Source organism: Gopherus flavomarginatus, chromosome 2 (genome assembly GCF_025201925.1).
Source record: "Gopherus flavomarginatus isolate rGopFla2 chromosome 2, rGopFla2.mat.asm, whole genome shotgun sequence".
Lineage (NCBI taxonomy): Eukaryota > Metazoa > Chordata > Testudines > Testudinidae > Gopherus > Gopherus flavomarginatus.
In genome coordinates, this window is record NC_066618.1 from 291,687,175 (window position 1) to 291,713,559 (window position 26,385).

Sequence of the window (26,385 nt, forward strand, 5' to 3'; positions counted from 1 at the left end):
AAAGCCTGGGGTTCTTCTGGAATGAGTGATCAAGATGGCTGAAGGCAGGATGTTCACCTGCTCGTAGCAAGCCCAAATACAGGCAGTTATCCAGGATGAGAGACTTTTGGTTGACACAGGTAACCCTCTCATCCTTTCCACTACTGCTACAAGAATTGAATGGATCTGTGGATTAGTCTTAATATAAAAGATGAGGACCTGCCTAACATTTAACGTATGAAGCCATCATTCCTCAGCTTTTGTGAAGTTTTGGCAATAAGACAGGTAGAAAAATGACCTGGTTGTTGTGGAACTGACACATCAACTTTGGCAAGAAGGCAGGATAGGGGCACAGTTGGAACCTGTCCTTGAAGAACTCCATGTAAGCTGGCTCTTATTTAAAGGTCCTGATCTCAGAGACCCTTCTGGCAGAGGTGATCACCATCTGGAAAGTGACCTTCTAGGAGAGAAGTAGTAGGGAGCATGATGCTAAAGGCTCAAAGGGAGGGGGTCATAAACCTGATCCTGTCAAGGCTTAAGTCCCATGGGCTGGGTCAGTTTGTGAACCTGAGGATACAGTCATTCCAAAACCTTGAGAAATCAGACCATCATCTCATGAGAGAACATTGATCTGCCATTCACAGGAGGCTGAGATGGCTGCCTGATGAACCTTAATAGATGAGGGTGCCAGACCTTGCTTCTTTAGGTGGAGAAAATAGTCCAGGATAGACTGAAGAGAAAATCTAGATGGAGAGAGGTCTTGTTCAGTGGCCCAACAAGTTAAATGTTTCCACTTGGCCAAGCAGATAGCACTGGTGGAAGGTTACTACTTAGCATGACTAGTTGAACCTGTTCAGAGCAGACTTGTTCTTCAGAATTCAGACATGCAGTTAGGTGCAGGGAGGCAAGGTTTGGGTTAAGTAGCCAGCCACGATCTTATGAAATCAAGTCAGGGCAGAGTGGGAGCAAGAGTGGAGCTGCCACTGAGACATCCAGAAGCATATCGAACCAATGCTAGCATGGCCATACCAGTGCTATCAGGATAAACCTTGCCTTCTCCAATTTGATTTTTAGAAGAACCTGTGAACTAAGGGGATTGGTGGAAAGGCACACAGAAGGCCATCTGCCCACGAAACCGGGAAGGCATCAGAGAGGGAGCCCATGTTGTGCCCGAGCAGCAAACAGAACTGATGGTATTTCCTATTCTGCCTGGCAATGAACAGGTCCCCCTTGGGAGGCCCCCACCTCTGAAAGGTAACACTGACGACCTCTGGGGGAAGTGACCATTCATGCTGAGAGAAGGACCCGCTGGGGTAATCTGCCAACGTGTTCCGGGCTCCTGGGAGGTCAGACACCTCGAGATGAATGGAGTGTTTTGCACAGAAGTCCCATAGATCAACCACCTCCTGATACAGGGCGGAGGATCAGTGCCCTCCTTGCTTGTTGATATAAAAATGGCCACTGTATTATCTGTCAGGACTTGAACTACTTTGCCTGAGACTTGGGGAAGGAACACTTGGCAAGCCAGGCATACTGCCCTGAGCTCCCTGACATTTACGTGCAGGAAGAGTTCTTCAGACCAGAGGTCCTGAGACTAAAGGTTGTTGAGGTGGGCTCCCCACCCTAGGCCGGACGTATCCGAGACTGAAGACACTGATGGCTATGGGGACACGAAAGACATCCCCCATCATTACTGACTTTGGCTCAGGGAAGTGAAAACAGGCGGAGGAATGGTAAGTACTGAGTCCAAGTGATGTCTGCTCGGGGACTAAACTGACTCTAGCCACGCATGAAGGGGCCTGAGGCAGTGTCTTACATATTGAATCACGTTAAGTGCATGCCGCCATGTGACCCATGGCTTGAAGCACATTCAAGCTGTCACAATTGGGTGGGCCATGACCTTGGAAATCAGGTTTGCCATGGTCTGGAATCAGGCCTCCGGCAGGAAGGCCCAAATCTTGGGTCAAGTAGAGGACAGCCCCAATAAATTCTATTTTCTGAACCAAAACAAGAGTTGACTTCTGCTCGTTAATCAGCAAGCCCAGAACCCTGAAAGTGGTTCGGACTGTGCTGATGCCCTCTGGCACTTGAGCCTGCGATTGACCTTTGCTCAGTCAGTTGTTGAGGTATGAACACCTCTCCACCTGAGGAAGGCTGCTATAACCGTCATACACTTCATATAAACCCTCGGGGCTGCCGATAGACCAAAGCTAAGAGCAGTGAATTGGTAGTGGCTATGACCCACTACAAACCTGAGAAATCTTCTGTGACCATGGAAGACAGAGGTGTGAAATTATGCATCCTTTAAGTCAGTGTTTCTCAACCACGGGTAACTACACCTGGGGGTATGCAGAGGTCTTCCAGGGGGGTGCATCAACTTATGAAGCTATTAGCCTAGTTTTACAACAGGCTACGTAAAAAGCACTAGCAAAGTCAGTACAAATGAAAATTTCCTATCGACAAATGACTTCTTTATACTGCTCTATATACTGTACACCAAAAAGTAAGTACAACATATATGTATATTCCAATTGATTTATTTTAGAATTACACCTCTACCCCGATATAACACTGTTCTCAGGAGCCAAAAATATATCTTACCGTGTTATACATGAAACCGCATAATATTGAACTTGCTTTGATCCACCACAGTGCACAGCCCTGACCCCGGGGCGCTGCTTTACCGTGTTATATCTGAATTCATGTTATATCGGGTCACGTTATATCAGGGTAGAGGTGTACATAGTAAATGAAAAAGTACGCTAATTTTCAGTAATAGTATGCTCTGGCACTTTTGTATTTTTAGATCTGATTTTGTAAGCAAGCAGGTGAAGTTAAGTTTTAAATTAGGTGAAATGTGGGGTTACAGAAGACAAATCAGACTCCTAAAAAAGGGGTACAGTAATCTGGAAAGGTTGAGAACCACTCTTAAGTCAAGGGCAGCATACTATCCATCTGGGTCCAGGGGGGGAAGATGGAGGCCAGGGAGACCATGCTAAATCTGTTTCCTGAGACATCTGTTCAGGCAACACAGGTGCAGGATGGGCCAGAGCCTGCCTTTTGCCTTTGGGATTAGGAAATATTGGGAGTAAAACCCTTTCCCGCTCAAGTACTGAGCGACTTCCTCCAAAGCTCCCATACGAAGGAGAGATTGCTCCTTCTGGGAAAGGAGTGCCTCATGAGAAGGGTCTCTGAAGAGGGATAGGAGATGGGAAGAAGGGATGGATAAAAACTGAAGGGTATATCCAACTGTCACTATGCTCAGGACCCACTGGTCAGATGTTAAAGATGTCTAAGCCAGGCTGAATAGCAACAGACAGTCCAAAAATGAAAAGGGGGGCAGATCTCAAATGGCAACCTGTATAGCGCTCTTGGGCATACCTTCAGAAGACCTGCTTGGGCTAAGGTAGATGGGAATGGTTGATGCCATTTATAAACCTCAGCGTTTTCTTTTGTAGGGCTCATGACTTGGAGGTCCCGAGAACCAAGGAGGCTGCTGGGGTCTGAAGTATTTTCTAGAGGCAGACGGACCATACAGGTCTAGGGATCATAGTGTAGTTCTTCAGTCCATGAAGTCTCATGCTCATCTGCTCCAAGAAAAAAAAAGAGGAACCTTCAAATGGGAGATCCTGGATTGATTGTTGGACCTCTTGGAGAAAGCCAGAAGATTAGAGCCAGAAACAGCACCTCATGGTGACCACAGAGGCCACTGTCCAGGCCACCAAGTCAGCAGCATCCAAAACCACCTGGAGAGAGGTCTTAGCCATATTCTTACCCTCCTCTAGGAGGACCGGAAACTCCTGCATTGCCTCTTGAATCAGGGAGTCTTTGAACTTTGTCAGGGAGTCCCATAGATTAAAATTGTGTGTCCCTAGCACAGCCTGCTGATTGGCGATACGCAGCTGGAGGCTACCTATGGAATACTTTCTTCTGAAAAGGTCCAATTTCTCAGAGTCCTTCTGTTTCGGGGTAGCACTCAACTGTCTCTGCCTATCCCTTTTGTTAGCCAGACACCCAGGAGGTCCAGGGGAGAGAGAGTACAAATGGTCGATCCTGTTTGCTGGCACAGAATACTTTTTCTCTGCTCTCTTTGATGTGGGGGCCAGAGAAGAAGGAATCTGCCATAGGGCCTTGACAGGTCCCATCACCACCTCATTGATGGGCAGGGCTACTCTGGATAGAGCTGCTGCAGCCAGGATAACAGGAAGGCTGAGTGATGTCTCTTTGAGCTCCAAGCCCAAGTTCGAAGTGATCCACTTCAAAAGGTCCTAGTGGGCCCTGAAATCGTCCTGGGAAGTAGGCTGCTGGGACCCGCAACAATGTCATCTGGGGAGAACAAGAAGGTGACCTGCACCAGGGCAGGGGCTCCTTCCTCCCCCTCAACTATGTCCACTGGAGGCATCTCCTGGACTTTGGTACCATGGTCGGTGCCAGAGTCTGAATCGAGTGCCAAGCAGGAAGGAGTGGCAGCCCATCTGCAAGAGGCCACAAAGTACAAGTGCTGGAATTCAGGCCTCTGCGCTGGGGAAAAAACACTAGGGTTTCCAGTGTGGTCACTGTACCGGCCAGTGACCTGCTGACCAGACACCAGCCAGAAGACCAGCAGTGAAGCACAACGGGGCATAGAATGGTATCGATGATGGGCTTTCATTAGTACAGAGGACTCTCCTTTGGACTCCAAAAAGGATTCCTCTCTGGGCGACCACGGAGGAGCAGTACCCACTTCCACATGGTGCTAGGACTCCAGGAACCTGTGGTGTTATCAAGTGGGACAACGGGATCAGGAGAGGCTTGCCACTGGATGGTGCCAGGGGACCCTATGCCAGTAAGGCACCTGATGCACCGTTCCCTCCTGATTCTGGATGCTGGAGCTGGTAGAGTCCCCAGTGGGGCTAGAGGGACCAGAAGAGAGAGATGGTCCCTAGCTGACTGATATATCTATGGAGTCAACAGCACCATCAGTATACTGGTACTGAGGTAACTCTCTGGTGTCAGCAGAGGATCCTGCACCACACTCAACTCCCTTGGTGGAGTCGACTGTGCTAACATGGGTCCAGGGGTAGACAGGCAGCCCAGCACAGGTCTTGCTCACTCTCCTCGCTTGTCTCTTTTGCACTGGTGAGCACCCTCTCTAAGAGCACTGCTGTTTGTGCTGCTTCTGCAGCATTGGGGATGGAGAACATTGCCAGTTGAGCGCTTCGTACTGATGCAGAAGTTCTTAGCACCAAATCCGATCAGCTCTGATACAGGTCTGAGGTCAGCTTCCAGAAGAATAGCCTTGAGTGTGATCCCCCTGTACTACCCAGTGTGGGATCTGAAGTCTCAACAGATTTTACACTTGTCCTTCACATGAGTTTCCCCCAAGGATTTTAAGCAACTCGAGCGCGGGTCACTCACAGGCATAGGTTTGCCACAAGAGGCACAAGACTTAAAGCCCGGGGACCAGGGCATGTTTGACCCCTGAGACAAAAAGTCCTTCAATGATAAGAATTATATACACTAACCATATATACTATCACAACTTGCAAAAAACTATACACACTAAACTATTCACCCCATGAAGAGAGAAACAGTCTGAAACCACAGGGTTCAAAAAGATATAGATAAATTCATAGAGGATAGTTTTTAGCCAGGATGGGTCGGGATGATGTGCCTAGCCTCTGTCTGCCAGAAGCTAGGAATGGGTGACAGGATCGATGACTTGACAATTAACTGTCCTGTTCATTCTCTCTGAAGCACTTGGTATTGGCCCGTTAGAAGACAGGTTACTGGGTTAGATGGCCTTTTGTCTGACCCAGCAACTGTCATGGGTGGGCAGAAGGAAATGAGAAGGTGCGGGGCCCCTTATACCAGTGGATGCACATGGCTCCAAAGGACACCACAGCCAGTCCAACAGATACCACTAAGGGAAAAATCTCCAACAACAGCGCATGCGACACATACACATCTAGCATGGAACAGACATGAACAAGCACTTGAAGAAGAGGAGAGGAGTGACTGACTGACCATGCAGTCACCATGAGTTCACTCAGAAAGCAGCTGTTTGCTTAAGTCACTATTACTAACAAGTTAAATGACTGAAGATTTCTAAAATAATGGTTTATATTTGTTTCACATGGTGTATGGAAAATAAAATGAATGATTTATTCACCAAAGCTTTAATATACTCTAGGAAAAATATCTTTGTCTGAATATGAATTTTCAGAGATAAGATTTCTCCAAATGATTCTCCAAGAATTTCTGCAACAGCAATTATTGAAATTAACAGATGATGCATGGTACTGAGGTAGTGCAAGGATCAAGGAGGATAGGGTAAATACTTTCAAATGAACTAGGAAGATGTCACTGGAGAACTTGGTAAATGTTACTTCAGAGGAGTGTAGACAGCACAAGACAAATTGGAGCGGATCCTGGAGGGAATCTGAGAGGAGTTCTAACAGCGAATGTAAATTGACTATTTAAGGAGCTTTAAATTTGATGGGAGAAGGACTACAGGACAAGAGAGATAGGCGAGGTTAAGGTTTTTTGAGGAAACTGAAAAATTTTCATATTGATGGAAAGGAGAACAGACAGAGGAGAACAAAGGTGTGAGGTCAAAAGGAATAGAGGAGTTGGTAAATTTGGTGGTAAATCTGAGTTTTGCAATTTAAAATTCACATACACTTTTAACATCCTTATTTGTTAAATCATTATGTAAAGATTGCCTTCACAGAAAAACATGATTCACAGTAGGTTTTTGAGGTATTTCAGAATACGTATCCATATTTGACGCTCAAGTAGCCTGTGTATGTTTCAGAGACAAGACAGGTGAGGTAATCTCTTTTATAGGACTGTCTTCTTTTGGTAAAAAGAGACAAACATGGAGCTCTTCTTCAGATCTGGGAAAGGTATTCACAGTGTCACAGATAAATACAAGGTTGAACAGATTGTTTAGCATAAGTAGTTAACACATATTCTAAGGGACCATTCAAGGTGATGTGGCCTGTTAACAATCCTAACTCATAGAAGGAAAAAAAAAGGGGGGGGAGGTTTTGTCGGTTACAGATTATAGTAACAGACCATACACCCAGAATCTTTTTAAGACAATGATTTTTAGTGTCTAGCATTAAATTGTCTAATGATCCAGGGTATCATTAAACAATTACAATCCATATTTCTTTCGGGAAGTGGCTCCCATGAAGTCTTTCCTGAACCCCCTCTTCTGGGGTTCAAACAACTCCCAACCTCTCCAAGCTCATCATCAGAAACTAACTGCCCACAGACCAGGACAGACCAAGTCAAAGTGGTACCAGACCCTGCCTGAACAACAGATACAAAACCTGAAGACATATCTCCTCCCTGCTATGATGATCAATACCCACTCACAACAAACCTTTCAAGATCCTACACATGCGATGTACCGCATCCAGTGCACTAAATGGCACTTCTACGTGGATGAAACTGGACAGACAATCACTACGCTCTCAAATAAACTCATACAGAAAAATGATTAAACACAAAATTACCTATGAGCGAAAAATTTTCACAAAATCATCTTTCCAAACCTAAGCTCAGTCCTCATCCTCAAAGGAAACCTTCATAACACCTTAAAATGAGCCTGGGAGATTAAATTCATACATTTTCCTGGACACAGACACAAAGTAAAACTATTTACAATAAAATCATTAATTAGAATCAACATTTAACGTAACATTTTAATGAGTGCTCACAGGGAGCCCAACGTACAGCTTGGTGAAAAAAACAATATATACAATTTAATACTGAAGATTTTGCTTGACTAGATAGTCAGAATGAAACGAGACTCCTTCTCTGAAGTTAATGAAACAGAAAGGAATTATAGGAATACCCTGGTCCAAACTCAAAATATTGTAATACAGTTACCTATTTAACACTAGTGCCAATGAAAACTTGGTAGAAACTTGTTAAAGACTCAACATCACTCCTCTTCAATTCAAGTATGAGTTCTCAGAGTATATACTCTGAGACCACACTATGTCAACTAGTAAAATCAAGGAAGACCAGACTTGACATTGCTAATATTTCTAGGGTTTAAAAAAAAAAAAGTGAAAAATTCAGACATTTATTTTTTCAGTTTTATCATAGTATCATAGAATATCAGGGTTGGAAGGGACCTCAGGAGGTCATCTAGTCCAACCCCCTGCTCAAAACAGGACCAATCCTCAGACAACCTTTGCCCCAAATTGCCCCCTCAAGGATTGGATTTAGCAGGCCAATGCTCAAACCATTGAGCTATCCCTATTACCCAAAGAGCAAATAAGGGCACAAACCCAGTTTCAAGCCACTTAGATTTTAATGTACAAGTCTTACTTCACTAAATTAGACTATATTGTATTATAAATGCAGTGATCACATACCCATGTTATAAAGAGTGAATCTGTATAGCCAGAAACATTATTATAACCAATACAACATTTTCTAGTTTACCAAAAATGAAATCTGTACCTAATTCAATTTCTTACCTTGGTAGAGAGGTACTGATCTGCAGTCTTGGCAAAGCTGGAATGACTTCTACTGCGCAGCCATTTGTCTTTAATCCTGGCAGGTTATCCAGAAGACAATCACTGAAGACTCCAAAGACTGACGTATGATAGCCTATTTCAAGGGAGAAGAGAGCCAATTTGTACTGAAACTATTTGCTTCATGATGAGATTAACTACAAAAGTTTAGTGACCAGGGTGGATTGATTTAAATCAAAGTGATGTAAATGACCAATTTTAATGATGATTGAAATCAGCCAGCAGGAAATCTTGATTTAAAATCACTAATTTCAATCTTGTTTTGTATTTGTGGTTTAATTATTTTCCTAAAAAAAGGTTGACTCTTATTGGTTGATTATCATTAGAACATGTTAATTTACAGCTAAACACAACCATTATACTAAAACTTGGCCCTTTTTTAGCTAGGATGTACTGTATCTAAATATATTATTCATGCAATAATTTAGATTAATATACATTTAAGAACATTTTCCTAACTGTCTGCATGGTTAAGCACTGGAATAAATTACATAGGGAGGTTGTGGAATCTCCATCATTGGAGATTTTTAAGAGGAGGTTGACAAACACTTGTCAGGAATGATCTAAATACTTAGTCCTGCCATGAATGCAGGGGACTGGACTAGATGATCCTTTGAGGTCCCTTCCAGTCCTATGATTCTATGATTTATACAGATTCCCCCTTTTTTTTTAATGTTAGAATATGGAGAAAGATTAATTTTTTTAGATGTGACTCATGTCAAGCTCTATTTGGATGAAAATTAGAGTTCTATTAAAAATGCACAAAAACAGCATTTTTTTTAAATAAATCTACCTGAAAATGTGCTAGGTACATAAGATAATACTGTATATCAAAACACATTTTGCATTTAAAACTGATTTTTTCAAAGTTAGTAAATTGAACAGATTCTTTCCGGTCACACCATGTCCTTCAAGATTTTAGAACTAGTAGATCTCATCTTCTCTCATCTAGGTTTTACTTATAGATTGCAACAGGAAAACTAACATCTCTGCTTTCTCAACTCTCAATTGGTTTCTTAACTTTGAAGTAACTAGTCATTGAACTGAACTAGTTGAACAAACTGAAAAGAAGAACAATCTCTCTGTGCCTGCAGAAGAGGCTATTGCCATCAGAAGTACTTCAAACAACTCTGGTTCCAGGTCCTTATCCAGTGACCTCTATCAGCTCAGTGATTTGACTTTCTTTTAAATTTCAGCAGCAAAGATATACAGCATATTTTTATTTATTTTAAATGATTTTAATAGGATTAAGCCTTAAATTAGGTTATTATACTTTCAAATTTAATTTTAAATAGGTTTTCTTTTCAAACTTAAAAAGTTTTAATTTAATTTTTTATTTATTTTATCACTGATTTTTGTACACCCTGCTAGTGACCAGATTCCGTAAGGAAATTCATTTGCAAATCACAACCTCTCCTATGAAAATATCTTACAGAGGTGGTAACAGAGAAACTTTGAAAAGCATTTTCAAATCCTTCCAAGAAAGACTCTATATAAGTATAATGTATCACATTGTACAGACGAAGGTTACGCATTTACCCCTATACTTTTGTCTTATGAATGTAAGAGTTCACAATTTTCATGCGTTTTTAAAAAATGTAGTCACAAACTGATATTCTGGGACCTTATATTCTAGCAATGCTAGGAGTACAGGTGTAGACAAACCAGCATTTTTAACACCATTGTCACATAACTGAAGTTTTGGGTGCACAATCAGGATTAATACCTGTGGGTGTTTTGGGTGTACAAGAAATGCAGGATCAGTTCTCAATAGTATCCAACAGTAAAAGAAAAAATCCTTTAGCCCACCCAATGAAAAAAGTGAAAAAGATAACGCCTCATGTTCATGCCCTTAACTGATATTTAATTATGCATTACTGAAGATTTGCAGTTGCTGAAGAAACGAGTTTCATTTCAATTTTATCAGCAGTTACCTCAATACTATTTGGCGAGGAATCAATCTATACAACCTAAACTTGCAAGAAAACTCTAGTGTTAAACAAAAAAGTGTCAAAAAAGGTATGAATGATAAATGAGAACGTAAGGACAATTCGCTACTGTTTTCTTTTACTGGAAAGTAATTTTTGTGAAGACAGTTGCAGGATAAGAAAACAAAACCACAAGAATTTTTGCAGAATAGGTTTGGCAATGTTCCCTAAAAATAAACAAAAGCAGACAAAAACTATGTTAATTTATCTTAGCCACATGGGATTACCACTGCCTCATTAAATATTCTGATGTGAATACTGTACATAAAAAAAGAGGACCAAGAACACCTATAGGTCACATAACGGCAATTAATTTTCTATATTCTGGTAATAAAATAACCAAGTGGTTTATCCCACAGTTTGGCAGAAACACTTTTGAACTGTTCAGTTTTCTCACAGACTCAGACTTCAAGATCAGAAGGGACCACTATGATCATCTAGTCTGACCTCCTGCACAATGCAGGCCACAGAATCTCACCCATCCACTTCTATAAAAAAACCCCAAACCTATGTCTGAGTTACTGAAGATCTCAAATTTTGGTTTGAAGACCTCAAGCTGCAGAGAATCTTCCAGCAAGTGACCCGTGCCCCATGCTGCAGAGAAAGGTGAAAAACCTCCAAGGCCTCTGCCAATCTCCCCAGAGGAAAATTCCTTCCCAACCCCAAATACACTGATCAGTTAAACCCTGAGCATGTGGGCAAGACTCACCAGCCAGCACCCAGGAAAGAATTCTCTATAGTAACTCAGATCCCAATCCATCTAACATCCCATCACAGACTACTGGGCATACTTATCTGCTGATAATCAAAGATCAATTGCTAAATTAATTGCCAAAATTAGGTTATCCCATCATATCATACCCTCCATAAATTTATCAAGCTTAGTCTTCAAGCCAGATATGTCTTCTGCCACCACTACTCCCCTTGGAAGGCTGTTCCAGAACTCCACTCCTCTAATGGTTAGAAACCTTCGCCTAACTTCAAGTCTAAACTTCCTAGTATCCAGTTTATATTCATCTATTCTTGTGTTCACATTGGTACTAAGCTTAAATAATTCCTCTCCCTCCCTGATATTAATCCCTCTGATATATTTATGAAGAGCAATCACATCCCCCCTCAACCTTCTTTTCGTTAGGCTAAACAAGTCAAGCTCTGAGTCTCTTTTCATAAGACAGGTTTTCCATTCCTTGGATCATTCTAGTAGCCCGTCTCTGAACCTGTTCCAGTTTGAATTCATCCTTCTTAAACATGGGAGACCAGAATTCTTGAAATTTAACAGGATTTTTTGTTTTTGGAAAAATTTAAATTATAAAATTCCGTGGGAGACCAAGGTGTATGCACAGACACCAAAGTCTCCTGACCCAAAGCACCAACGCCTGGGAGTTGGCGCAAGGGGAACATTTCCTCAGTACAGGGAGACACTGTTTGAGGGATACATGTAAGGGCTTTTGATACTTAAGGTGCTTGATATTTCTTGCCCTTGGGGCCAGTGGGGGCTGGGCAGTAGCTCCCTGCCTAGTTCCGTGTGGGCTGAAAAGACGGTTACTCACCTTTGTAACTGTTGTTCTTCAAGATGTGTTGCTCATATCTATTCCAATTAGGTGTGCGCGCACCGCATGCCCGTTTGTCGGAAGATTTTTACTCTAGCAACACTCGGTGGGTTGGCTGGGTTGCCCCCTAGAGTGGTGCCGCATATATACCCCTGCCGACCCAATGGCCCGTCAGTTCCTTATTGCCGGCTACTCCAACAGAGGGGAAGGAGGGCAGGTTTGGAACGGATATGAGCAACACATCTTGAAGAACAACGAAGAAAAGGTGGTTACCCACCTTTGTAACTAAGTGCTTGCTCATATCGATTCCAATTAGGCGATTCCCAAGCCTTACCTAGGCGGTGGGGTCAGAGTCAGATGTCGCAGAATGTACAACCGCTGATCCAAATGCTGCGTCATCTCTGGACTGTTGAACCAGAGCATAATGTGAGGCAAAGGTGTGGACTGAGGACCAAGTAGCTACGCGACATATCTCCTGGATGGGTACATGAGCCAGAAAGGCGGCAGATGAAGTCTGAGCTCTGGTAGAATGTGCAGTGAGGTGGCTCAAGTGAACATGAGCCAAGTCATAACAAGTACGGATGCACGCCGTCACCCAAGATGAGATCCTTCGGGAGGAGACAGGTAGGCCCTTCATTCGGGCTGCCACCGCGATGAAGAGTTGGGGCGTTTTACAAAAGGGTTTTGTCCCCTCGATATAAAATTCGAGCGCTCTACGGACGTCTAGGGAGTGCATTTGTTGTTCCCGTTGTGACAAGTGTGGCTTCGGGAAGAAGACCAGAAGGAAGATATCCTGGTTGATACGAAAGGCCGATACCACTTAAGGGAGGAAAGCCGGGTGTGTTCGCAACTGCACCTTGTCCTTGTGAAACACAGTATAGGGTGGGTCCACCTTAAGAGCCCTAAGCTTGGAGACTCGTCTGGTCGATGTAATGGTTACAAGGAAAGCCGTCTTCCAGAACACATACAGTAGCGAGCAGATGGTTGACGGCTTGAAAGGGGCAGACATAAGTCTAGTTAGAACCAGGCTGAGGTCCTAGGTTCGGGCGGGACGGCATACTTGGGGGTATAGGTGGTCCAAGACCTTGAGGAACCTAGAAACCATATGGTGTGAGAACATAGAGCGGCCACTTCCTGCCGGGTGGAAGGTACAGATGGCCGCCAAGTGCACACTCAATGAAGATACTGCTAGGCCCTGTTTGAGAGACCAGAGGTAGTCCAAGATGGTGGGGATTGAGACCTCGGTGGGAATAACATTATGTGTTTCGCACCAGCAGGAGAAACGCTTCCACTTGTCAGATACATTGACCAAGTGGAAGGTTTCCTGCTACCCAGGAGTACTTGTTGTACTGAGGCAGAGCAACGTAACTCGGACTGGCTTAATCACGCAGCAGCCATGCCGTGAGGTGAAGGGACTGCAGGTCTGGGTGGTGAAGTCTGCCATGGTCCTGAGTTATGAGGTCTGGGCAAAGAGGCAGGGTAATTGGGTTGGCTATGGACAGATCGAGCAGCATGGTTACCCGTGCTGCCTGGGCTACGCTGGAGCGATCATGATCAAGTGAGCTCTGTCCCTGCGGAGCTTTATCAGGACCCTGTGAACAAGCGGGAACAGTGGAAAGGTGTAAAGCAGTTGGCTCGTCAACGGCATCAGGAAAGCATCCGAGATCGAGCCCGGGGAGAGGTCTTGGAAAGAGCAGAACATCTGGCATTTCCTGTTCGTGCGGGAAATGAAGAGGTCTACACGGGGAAAGCCCCATTTCCAGAAAACAGAATGAATAAATGTCCAGACGAATCGACCACTCGTGAGACAGGAAGGATCTGCTGAGTCTATCCGCCCGAGCGTTCCGAACCCCTGGGAGAAAAAAAGCTACCAGGTCTATCGAGTGGGCTATACAGAAGTCCTAAACTGGATGGCTTCCTGACAAAGGGGGGAGGACTGTGTCCCTCCCTGTTTGTTTATGTAATTCACGGTCGCTGTGTTGTCTGTGAACACTGAGACACAACAGCCTTGCAAATGCTGTTGAAATGCCTGGCCTGCAAGGTGGACTGCTCTCAGCTCTCAGACATTGATGTGCAAGGCCAGCTCCTGAGATGACCAAAGGCCTCGAGTGCGAAGATGGCCGAGGTGAGCACCCCAGTCGAGAGATGACGCGTCCGTTGTCAGGGACATAGAAGGCTGAGGTGGATGGAATGGCATCCATGCACACACCAGGGAGGGAGTCAACCAGCAGTCAAGGGAGCCTAGGATGCTCGGGGGAATCGTGACTATCATGTCTATGGTGTCTCTTCCCGCGTGGTATACCGAGGTGAGCCAAGATTGGAGGGGACGGAGGTGTAGCCTGGCATGTTTGGTCACGAACGTGCAGGCAGTCATGTGACCCAGAAGACCAAGACAAGTGCAAACCGAAGTTGTCGGGAAGTTCTGTAGGCCTCAGATAATTGTTACCATCGCCTGAAACCGAGGCTGTGGTAAGCAGGCTCTGGCGAGATTGGAGTCCAGGATGGCCCCAGTGAAGTCTATCCTCTGTGTGGGAACCAGAGTGGATTTCTCTGTATTGATCATCATGCCTAGACTCATGAATAGGTCCTTGACGATGTCCACAGAATGGGTGACTTGTGCCTCCAAGGTCCCTTGAATGAGCCAATCGTCAAGATACGGAAAAACGTGTATCCGACGGCGGTGGATGGAGGCGGCGACTACAGCCATGCACTTTGTGAATACTCTTGGGGCTGTAGAGAGGCTGAACAAAAGGACCGTAAACTGGAAATGTTGACGGTTGGCTACAAACCGGAGGTACCGTCTGTGTGGAGGATAGATGGCGATGTGAAAATGTGCATCCTTCATATCGAGGGGGGCATACCAGTCTCCGGGATCCAAGGATGGGATGATGGTCACCAGGGATATCATGCAGAACTTCAACTTTATCATGAACTTGTTGAGTTCTTGCAGGTCTAGGATAGGTCCGAGACCTCCCTTCGCCTTGGGGATTAGGAAATAGTGGGAGTAGAACCTCTTGCCCCTTTCATCCTTTGGCACCTCTTCTATGGCTCCCATGGCAAGGAGCGTCCGCACCTCTTGTAAGAGGAGTTCCTCGTGAGAGGAGTCCCTGAAGAGGGACGAGGATGGGGGGGTGGAAAGGGGGGGGCAAAATAAACTGGAGGTGGTACCCAAGTTCCACCATGCGTAGGACCCAACGATCCGAAGTTAGCTGGGACCACGCAGTGAGGAAAAAGGAGAGGCGGTTGTAAAAGGGAGGGAAAGGATCCTGGAAAGTAACTGGTATGCCATCCTCGGGCGCACCTTCAAAAGTTTGGCTCTGGCCCAGTAGGTGGCTTGGAGGGGCCCTGATTACACTGGTCTACAATTTTTGAGAAGTCATCTGCTTCAGAGATAAAATGTGATATTTATTATGTATTTTGATGTGCTGAATTCAAACATAACAATTAAAACAACTGATTGGCTACTGTTTCTAAGATATTTAAGTTTTTACATTTTATGTCTATGTAGATTGTGTAGATAGAGTTTTAATCATAAATCGTAAACCTAGGTCTTTTCATGTGTTTATGGTTGCTTTACATGATAATATTTCACCTGTCCTGTTTATGTAACACTTTAAAAATCAGCAAAAGGGTTATACAAATGTAATTTATTATGAAACAAAAGGCAAAAAACTATTGTGTATATAGTTTAGTCCTATTCAGTGTCTACTCGGCACTTCTTGGCTTGTCTCTTGTATTCATTAAATGGACCATCTCTTGTCACTGTCCAGCAATAGTCTGCAAGCACTGATGGGCTCCATTTGCCCTGATAGCCTGCCAGGAGATTCCACTGCTGTAGTCTGGAGCCCAACAGCTCTGCCTTACTCTTGGGTAGTTCCAAATCCCTGAAAAGGTCATTCAGTTCACCTTGTGTTATGAGGTGTGGTTCAGAGGAGGAGGATGGGAGAAAAGGTGGGTCCTGTGACATTGATGGTTCAGGACCAGAAGTTTCATCCTCTTCCTCTTCCTCATCTGACTCAAGTGAGAATGATTCTGGTGCATCAGGAACGGGCAGTCCTTCTCCGTGTGGTACTGGGTGTATAGCTGATGGAATGTTTGGATAATGCACAGTCCACTTTTTCTTCTTTGACACACCTTTCCCAACTGGAGCCACCATGCAGAAGTAACAATTGCTGCTATGATCTGTAGGCTCTCTCCAAATCATTGGCACTGCAAAAGGCATAGATTTCCTTTTCCTGTTCAACCACTGGCGAAGATTTGTTGCACAAGTGTTGCAGCATATGCGTGGGGCCCACCTCTTGTCCTGATCTCCAATTTTGCAGTCAAAATAAAGGTGATAGGCTTTCTTCACCATAGTGGCTCTACTGAGCTTTTGTGATGCAAAAGTCACTTCACCACAAACATAGCAGAAGTTATCTGCACTGTTCACACAAGTACGAGGCATCTCTGCTCACTTGGCTAAACAGAAATGTGTCTCTTTGCCCTATATCAGCTCTAGAAATCATACAGTGTGGTGCTCTCTTATTTGTCAGAGTTTGATTTTGCAATCTGTTCAGCAGAGTGATGTACACTTCGTTATGATTGCATCATCCATGACTTCTAGGAAACATGATGCAATTCTTATCATGTATGATGCAATACCAGCTTCAGATTGCGTCATTCATTGTTTTGCCTAAGGGTCGCATATACTGACCCAATAGCATATCTTGAAAACTAGAGCCAATCAACAATTTTAAGCATCATTTTCATTCTCAGTGACCCAGAATTAGTAAAGTTGGACTACATTTATTTCAGAAGCATTTTGGCTGTAGAGCAGTGTTATGGCCCCCTTGGGGTCCTGACTGCGGTCTACAACAGGCTCGACCATGCCTTCTGCCGAAGTCCTGCCTCTGTCTAGGCGGAGGGAAAGGGCGGTGAGGCTGGGGGTGGAAAGGCCAGTGTTGAGTCACCGGTGCATGCATGCCAAGAGAGCGCATAATAACCCTGTTGTCCTTCAGGCTTTGCAGCTTAGGATCAGTCTTTTCAAAAAATTGGCCTCGACCATCAAAGGGCAAGTTCTGTAGGGTATTCTGTAGTTCTGGCAGGAGGCCTGACACTTGAAGCCATGAAATGCGTCTCATGGCAACTCCCGAGGCCAGAGTCCTGGCTGCAAAGTCTGCGGCATCCAGCGAGGCCTGGAGGGAAGTCCTCGCCACTTTCTTTCCCTCCTCCAAGAGGGCAGCCAACTCTTGATGGGAGTCGTGAGGGACTAACTCCGTGAACTTGCCCACCGCCACCCAGGTGTTGTAGTTGTAGCAGCTAAGCAGGGCTTGCTGGTTTGCCACCCAGAGTTGGAGGGCCCCTGCACAGTATACCTTACAGCCCAGTAAGTCCATGCACCTAGCCTCCTTCGATTTTGGAGCCGGAGCTTGCTGGCCATGGCGTTCCCTCTCATTGACAGACTGTACGACAAGGGAGCAGGGAGGAGGATGGACGTATAGGTACTCGTACCCCTTAGAGGGCACCATGTACTTGCGCTCAACTCCCCTGGCAGCGGGTGGAATAGAAGCTGGAGACTGCCAGATGGTATCAGCATTGGCCTAGATCGTCCGGATGAATGGTAAGGCCACTCTTCTGGGGGAAATCAGCCGACAGAATATCCACCACAGGGTCCTCTATCTCCGGTACCTCTTCTACCTGGAGATTCATATTCAGTGCCACACATCTCACAGGAGGTCCTGACGGGCCCTCAGGTCACTTGGAGAAGGGCCCGTGGAGGATGTCCCCACCACCGCCTCGTCAGGAGAGAAGGAACAGGAGAGGCCAGGGACAAGCAGGTCCTGTGTGGACTCTTGCTCTTGGATGACCTCCGGCTCCAGTGGAATCTGGGAGTCTGGTGGCTCAACAGGCACTTCCTCCGTACCTGTCATAAACAGATAGCTAAGGGTTAATGTCTCTTTCACCTGAAGCACCTGACCAGAGGACCAATCAGGAAACCGGATTTTTTCAACTCTGGGTGGAGGGAAGTTTGTGTCTGAGTTTTTTGTCTGTCTGCCTGCTTTCTCTGAGCTTTGGAGAAGTATTTCTGCTTTCTAATCTTCTGTTTCCAAGTTGTGAGTACCAAAGAGTTTGTTTCTTTTGTATTTACATGAATATAGTGCTGGAGTGCTTTGATTTGTATTCTTTTTGAATAAGGCTGTTTATTCAATATTCTTTTAAGCAACTGATCCTGTATTTGTCACCTTAATGCAGAGAGACTATTTGTATGTATTTTTCTTTCTTTCTTATATAAAGCTTTCTTTTAAGACCTGTTGAAGTTTTCTTTACTGGGAAACTTCAGGGAAGTTGAGTCTGTACTCACCAGGGAATTGGTGGGAGGAAGGAGTCAGAGGGAGATCTGTGTGTGTTGGATTTGTTCGCCTGACTTTGCGTACCCTGTGGGTTGGGGGAAAAGAGATTGACTCGGTGATTCTGGTTTCCAGGACTGGGAACGGAGAGGGGGAGTCACTCTGTTTGGATTCGCAGAGCTTGTGTCTGTGTATCTCTCCAGGAGCACCTGGAGGGGGGAAGGGGAAAAGGATTATTTCCCTTTGTTGTGAGACTCAAGGGATTTGGGTCTTGGGGTCCCCAGGGAAGGTTTTTCAGGGGGACCAGAGTGCCCCAAAACACTAATTTTTTGGGTGGTGGCAGCAGTACCAACTCCAAGCTGGTAACTAAGCTTGGAGGTTTTCATGCTAATCCCCATATTTTGGACGCTAAGGTCCAAATCTGGGACTAAAGTTATGACAGTACCGGTAGGACAGGGGTGGCTGATAGTCGCCTCCGGCACCCGATGCTCCGATGGAGCAGAGCAAGATAGGACTAGAGGTACCCCTTGGGCCTGGTGGTACGTCCAAGGTGTCCATCCAGAATGACCACTGATGCGGGCCTTGATCTTGGGCCTGGGTCTCCTGGAAGATTCTGGCGGGCACATCGGAGTCACTGTCCTGTGCATAGGAACTGTCTGCATGAGAGGACACTGATGCGTGTCGGGATGGCCAAAGAGGGGCTGAAATCCCCTGGGAAGAGTCTCCTTCTACGATTGATCTCGGTCTTTGCAGCACCGGGGATCGGTACCGGGAGCCATACCGGTATGGGGAACGAGATTGTGACCTACAACCAGAGCAGTGCCGGGAGGTCGACCGGGATCTCGAAGCTCGGCGTCTGGAGTGGCTACGAGAGTCACGGTGCCTGGAGCGGTGCTGGGAGCTGGATCGGTGCTGAGAGTACCGGGCCGGCAAACGGAATGCTGATCGGTGCTGCGAGTGTGACCAGTACCAAGAAGGGGATCGGTGCCGGGACTGTGATCGGCATTGGGACCGGTGACGGGACCAAGAATGCCAGCAGGATCGCTATCGTGAACGGTGCCACTCTGCGGTGCTGACAGAGGGTAGTCTCATCAAGGCCGGCTTGCCTACAGATTGTATGACCTGCACCGGCAGTGCCGGGGCAGACTGTCATCACTGTAGCCATGTCCCTCGCCATGGAAAATGTCTCTGGCGTGGAGGGAGTAGTAAGCTCAACCACGGCTCTCGACGGGGAGCTTTCAGGTACCGGGCTCAACGGCCCTTGTGGGACCGGAATCGACGGTGCCAACACTGTCGGTGCTGCGGCAGGTGTAGGTGCCGGGCGGTCTGATCTAGCCGGGTGCTCTGGCTGCGGTGCAGGTGGCACGGAAGCAGCGGGAGTCTTATGTCTCTTCACCTGCGGGGAGAGAGAACCGTGCAGAGCAGACACTGGTGCCGGCGATGGTCGGTGCTGAGAGGTCTTAGCAGTACCGGTGCGATCCGGTGCCGAAGAAGCGCTTCTGCCAGTGGATTGTCCAGACTTTGGTGCCGAGGGTGGAGGAATAAGAGCTGCCTCCATCAGGAGCTCTCTGAGACGAAAGTCCTGTTCCTTTTTCGTCCTCGGCTTGACAGCCTTGCAGATCCAGCACTTATCGGCGAGGTGGGATTCCCCGAGGCACTTAAGGCAGGAGTCGTGGAGATCTCCCGTTGGCATCGGCTTGTGACAGACTCAGCACGGTTTGAAACCCGGTGAACCAGGCATGGGCCCCAGCACCGGATGCAGGGAAGGGGCTAATCCCCGAACCCCTCTTAACTATATACACTGACAATGTCATAAAAACCAATAGGAATTAACTGCACCTATAGAAATTTTAACTATATACACAAGAATAATGAGAGAAGTACGAGTAGCTAGGGAAGTGGAGATCAGCTAAACCGCGCTCCACTGTTCCAACGACCGACACAGGTGGTAAGAAAGAACTGAAGGGCCGTTGGGTCGGCAGGGGTATATATCCAGCGCCATGGCAGCGCCACTCTAGGGAGCGACCCAGCCAACCCACCAAGTGTTGCTAGGGTAAAAATCTTCTAACAAACGTGCACGCAGCGCGCGCGCACCTAATTAGAATCGATATGAGCAAGCACTAGAAGAACTACTGCACGCTAGGATTATCCCTAGTGTACCAGTTCCACCTGTTTAAAAATGAAGTATCTTGCAAAGAAAGAATTATGAGGACAAGAAAATAATAAAGAAAATAAAAGGAGAGAAAAATTACAGCCCAGTGGTCTGGGAGACATCCAAAAGTTTAAGATAATTGAGCATTCAGAAAAATGGAAGTGCTATTAACTAACAAGGCTAATGAGGGTCATCCTACGGATTCAGATAACCAGGATTTTTCAGATAAAGTGAATCTGGATAACTGAAATTATACTGGATATTGAAAAGGGAATCAAAGTGAAAAGATAGCGCCTCTTCGGAGTAAGTACTTTTTTCTTTAATTCTATTATTTACTAGTATGGTTGTTCTTCCATGACAGTATAAAATCTAAAGATTTCTGTCTAGGAATTTCTAAATGTCCTGAACAATCTGTATCGGTATTGGTTCATTCTTGTCAAATCTCTTCACTTTTCAAGAAGCATGTTTTTTCTAGAACTCAGTGTTGGAATGTCAGTCTTTACCCCTCCTAACTTAGGGACATGTATTTTTTTATTTGATTCCCATTTATCACTATTGACACAGCCCTATTTGGGTTAATTAATTGAATGAACTCTGCATTACAATAGACTGTGTACATTACTACCTAAATCTTTCATGTATAAGCAACTTGCAAAATCTTTGTTATTTTCCATGAATGTGTTTCATTAACAATATGCAGTGCAGTTGTAGCCATGTCCGTTCAAGAATATTAGAGAGACAAGGTGGGTGAGGTAACACTTTTTATTGGACCATTTTCTGTTGATGCGAAAGACAAGCTTTCCGAGCCACACAGAGCTCTTCCTGTGGTCTTGGAGTACCTTTTCCAGACCAGAAGAAGAGTTCTGTGTGGCTCAAAAGCTTGTCTCTCTCATCAACAGAAGGTGGTCCAATAAAAACTGTTACCTCACCCAATTTGTCTCGTTCATTAATAATGTCAACTGCAAGACTTGTTGTGCACACTCATGAAGCATTTTAAAAGTATTTTTTCAATAGCAATTTGACTTAGTTTGCTAATACATTAGACTATTCAGTTACGTAGCTTTCTTCCTTCCCTTCAGATTTAGCATTTTAACTTAGTAACAGCAATGCACACACACATCTAAACAAAAGGCACATATTTCTGAAAAGCATGGGTTATTTTCTCATTCTGTGTAGAACTACCTTCTTGATGAATGATTATTTTGTAAGTTCTTCTTAAATACTGACTTTGTGGAAATATAAATATTCATTTAACTACTACATCAAAAAAATCCACAATGCCTTAAGATACTTGTGCCTATTTTCCTGATGAAAACAGTAAAAGATATAATCCTTACCACTGATAGTGATCTGCCCAGTAGTCTGAGGAACACCAACAAGGGTCACTGGGTAGAGGCCAGATTCAGCAGGTAGAGAAAGAGCTGCAGGGAGAGATTCAAATTCTACTCCGGCTGTCAGGAGACCCTTGGAAAAAAAGTCACATATTTCTTCAGTTTATATTAAAAGTACTACATTATTGTAATCTTTAAAAATTACTATACCAAATTCCTTAGATTGCTGAAGACATTTTAAAATTGCAAATAATTATAATACTTTTTAATAATCAGTGAGCTGAGTATTTCATCTAAAATCACATCAAGATATGCACTTTATTTTTAGTACTGTTTAGGTACCCATTACTTTCTGATTTGGTATACTTTATGGATTAAAAGTAAAATACGTGCCAGGGTGTAAAGAATAAAATGGCTCTATAATGCAGTTTTCAATGTTTTACACTTAGACTGAATTGGAACTCTGACCTTATTATTAAATCTATACTTCAGTATGAACAGAAAAATCAAGCTGTCAACACCAGGCCACGTCTAACCTCAATTAAATCACTGGGCAGAGAAAACGTATTCACAGGGGGTTAAAAGAACACAGACATTCAGTGTATGCTAAGCAAACCTTCAGCTTCCTGAAGCACAAAGATGGGGCACAATGTGTAATGACTCCAAAAGGAGGACGAAAATTTAAAGTGTCTAGTTAGATAGTTTTCAATAATGTGGCATTACTTTCCCTATCAAATTACTTTTTTTTAATATCTCAGTTTAAGGATCTAATGTTATGTAAATATTTTAACATATTAGAAGTGATAGCTCCACATTTTTGTGGAATACAGGTACATCTATAAATGACTAAACTATTTCATTTATTTACATTTAAAATAATAATGCCTATTCAAGGCACTAGGCATCCTAACATCATTAATTATACAATAAATAAAATTAAACTAAACCTCGGTAGCATTGAAATCAGTTCCACAGGGCCAGTAGAAAGGTAAGAAACTGAATTTAATATAAAAAGTTAGACAGGGAACAGGAATTAATGTAAATACCAATCTTGTCAAACTTTCAGTACATTCACAGCAACCTCCACTGCTCTTTTTCTATAAACTGTGTGTTTTGAAAATTCTTTGTTCCATTATTCTCAAAGTCTGAACAGTTTGAATGTGAAGTCTGGGGCACAGCTGCATTATCGGTACAACAGAATACTTCCATTTGCTTTACCTCGGACCTCACAAATTCATTGCATTGACTATAATTAGTCTTTTTTTAATAGATTATCTTCAACGCTCAGAGTCAGTTACCCAAAAATAATAAAAAAAAAAATACAAGCACTTCCAAAACTCTCCTCCAGTTCCTAAAAAACTGAGCACTCAGAAGTAGAAAACAGTGCCACCTGGCTTCGCCACCTGCTAATGGTGACTGAAACCAGGTATGCAAGTTTTCCTGTCCACGTGAGTCCCATTCTTCAGAGCTATGGTCCCCTGAAGATCCACTTACAGAGAGAACCTTTGTTACAACATCAAGAAAGAAATAAAACAGGAAAACTTAAAACTAGTCATTATAACTCATGGAAACACTTCTGTCCACCCTCTAAGGTTTCTGAATAGGCAGTTCTTTACCATATAATCTGGTTTATTTCTCAATCCTCCAGTATTTGAGGTCCTCTACACTCCTCTCTTCTGATGAGGGTCTGAGGTCATTAGGATTAAAAGATTTTAAATTTTTCAATTTAGGAATCACTTCTTTGTAGGCTATGTGCAGAGGGAATGTCACGTACTTTCGTCAGGGATAGTGTTACTCCTGTTAAAGTTATCCTCTGAAGGAAAACCTCTACATCATTGCATTGAATCCTAGCTGGGGACTTGACTTGAAGTTAGTGGCTCATAAGCAGTGCGGTGCTCTGCCAACAAACTTCCTGTGAACTTGAGCAAATCATTCAGCTTCTCTGTGCTTCTGTTCCCCATCTGTAAAATGGGGATAACAGTACTTGCCTCCCTATCAGGGTTTAGCAAGAATTCCAAGAATAAATACATTAAAGATTATGAGGCACTCAGATACTTCAATGAGGGGGGTCATACAAGTACTTAAGATAGACAATACTGCATGAAAGTTGCAGCTTACCACTTTTTCTTCTAATTTGATATGAGTTTTAACTCAGATATAATACATAAATTAAAGTTACAGGTAAGAAGAATATCTTATGACACATTAGCTCCGGAAGGTGTCACATTTTCCATTGTCCAGGTCAGAATACCTACATTTTACAATTCTCACTTTTCAATACAATTTCTAGCTGCAAACATTAGAGTTACATAAATATATCTAATAGAATAGTATGTAAGTACTTAAAAGTAATGTTTTATATTTTTCATCTCACTGTAGGCTCTTCCTCACTTCATTCTCAGCTACTATGTGTAAGTAACAGAGTGTATTAAATATTTTTTAAGAAGGACAAAATATATAATCCCGGTCCTAAACTGATACAAGTCTAATTTTAGATGGTTCCAGTAATAAGATCACTGTTATTCAGTTTATGATGCATCCATTATTGATGACTCCATTAAAGAAAACTCTTTAAAAAAAAACAGTCTTTGTATAAAATCAACTAATTCCCAGGAAATAGAAAATATGGGTTTTTAGAAGGAACTGGAATGAGGGAGGTCAGACTAGATAATCATAATGGTCCCTTCTAACCTTAAAGTCTATGACGAGAGGGCTGTTTTAAAGCTGACTTTCTCCTTTCTGCTCTCCTCCAGAGGGGCAACAGAAGTCTTAGAGGTAACAACATACAAAAAACACTTAGAGTTACTTCTATTGCATACTTACACTGTAATTATCTCTATTATAAGCACAGAAGCTGTTTCCTTTAGTTATCTAACTCTTTCCATTAATTTATAACTTTCTACCAAGCTTTTTGGTGATTTCATTTTAAAGTGAGAGAGCTGACCCATGGAATTTGGAGGCAGTCCAATGTTGCTGGAGGCTACAGGGTTAAGCTCTGTCCTCCAGCTCAGGTCACCAGAAGAGTTCTTCCACAGCTGTAGAAACACTCCAGCAACCAATTATTACGCATTAAGAGTACTTGATGTGATGTATTAAATTAACCTAAGACAATATGTCTCAGTCTCCATTTAGTGAACAAATTCAATTTATATTCTGGTCATTTAACAGACTACCAGGTTGGGTTGAGTTCTGAGAATTTGCTAACGGAAGGAACGTTACCAGGTAAGAAGTTTCTCATTCTGTTGCACAGCTTCTCTTCTCATTCAGTACTAATGGGAATGAGCAGTGAATCGAGTATGTGTGAGAGAGGGAGGGATGAGCAGAGTTTATTATAGTAGAAGTTCCCCCACATAAAGCAAGAGAGCTTTATAAAATAAATAGTAACAGGGAACCTAACATATATACACCATAGATATATCAAATGTATGTACTCCATTTGCCTGGAATCTTTCTCTGGAGCTCTAGAAATGCCTATTTATGCCACAAAAAGCTTCGAACAAAACCATGGTAGAACTATTTCCCACAGATTGTAGAAAAAGGAACTTAACTTGAACAGAAAGGGCTAGTGGATATAAAAAGATGATTCTACAGCTTCAAAAAAAGATTCCAGGCAAATGGAGTACATACATTTGATATATCTACATTATTTTATCAACAACACGAAGACCTTAAGCCCTCAAAGTTGTTGTAGGCAAGAAATGAAAATCCTGCGCTAATTGGCATGATAGTAGTATCTGGGAAACTGCAATGGCATACTTTGTTAGGAAGATGTTACTGGATGGTAGGTTCCCTGTTACTATTTATTTTATAAAGCTCTTGCTTTATGTGGGGGAACTTCCATTCCTGCCTACGTTTCTACTATAATAAACTCTGCTCATCCCTCCCTCTCCTACACATACTCGATTCACTGCTCATTCCCATTAGTACTGAATGAGAAGAGAAGCTGTGCAACAGAATGAGAAACTTCTTACCTGGTAACGTTCCTTCCGTTAGCAGCTTCTCAGAATTCAACCCAACCTGGTAGTCTGTTAAATGACCAGAATATAAATTGAATTTTTTCTCTAAATGGAGACTGAGACATATTGTCTTAGGTTAATTCATGAGAAAAAGCAGTGTGGTTCTTATATTGGTATGGGAACTAATTCCAAAACTTGCAATTAGAAAGCAAGCCAGAGATTTCTCTAATTTGTCATTGACATTACATTTGGCACTTGAGTATGCAAGGATCTACAGCTGGTTTTCGGCATGTTGTTTGTACTTACCTGCCCAAAAAGAGGCATTCGGATGTGATCTGAGAATACCACCTAATTTTACATTACATCAAAACGCACAATTCTATGTCCTCCGAAGGAATTTCAGCAGGTGTATTTTGAGAAACCCATTCAGGAGATGAAGCTGATGCATGGCACCAGCAATCCCAGACACTGGGGATAAGTGTCTACTGATGAAACCTCAAGAAATGATTGACACAATTAAGTTTTAGATCTTTGCAAATATTAACCATTATTGTAAAAATATAGCC

At 43.6% G+C, this 26,385-nt stretch overlaps 1 protein-coding gene across 7 annotated transcripts in view; it reads right to left on the bottom strand.

The window, feature by feature from the left end:
* Positions 1-26,385, bottom strand: part of TRAPPC9 (trafficking protein particle complex subunit 9) — an 840,301-nt gene that overhangs the window by 686,821 nt on the left and 127,095 nt on the right. For all 7 annotated transcript variants that reach the window (XM_050940629.1, XM_050940628.1, XM_050940630.1 and 4 more), the window contains exons 13-14: positions 21,870-21,996; positions 8,460-8,592 (exon numbers count right to left, since the gene is read on the bottom strand). In XM_050940629.1, coding sequence (XP_050796586.1) covers positions 8,460-8,592; positions 21,870-21,996 — 260 coding nt within the window. The remainder of the gene's footprint in view (positions 1-8,459; positions 8,593-21,869; positions 21,997-26,385) is intronic.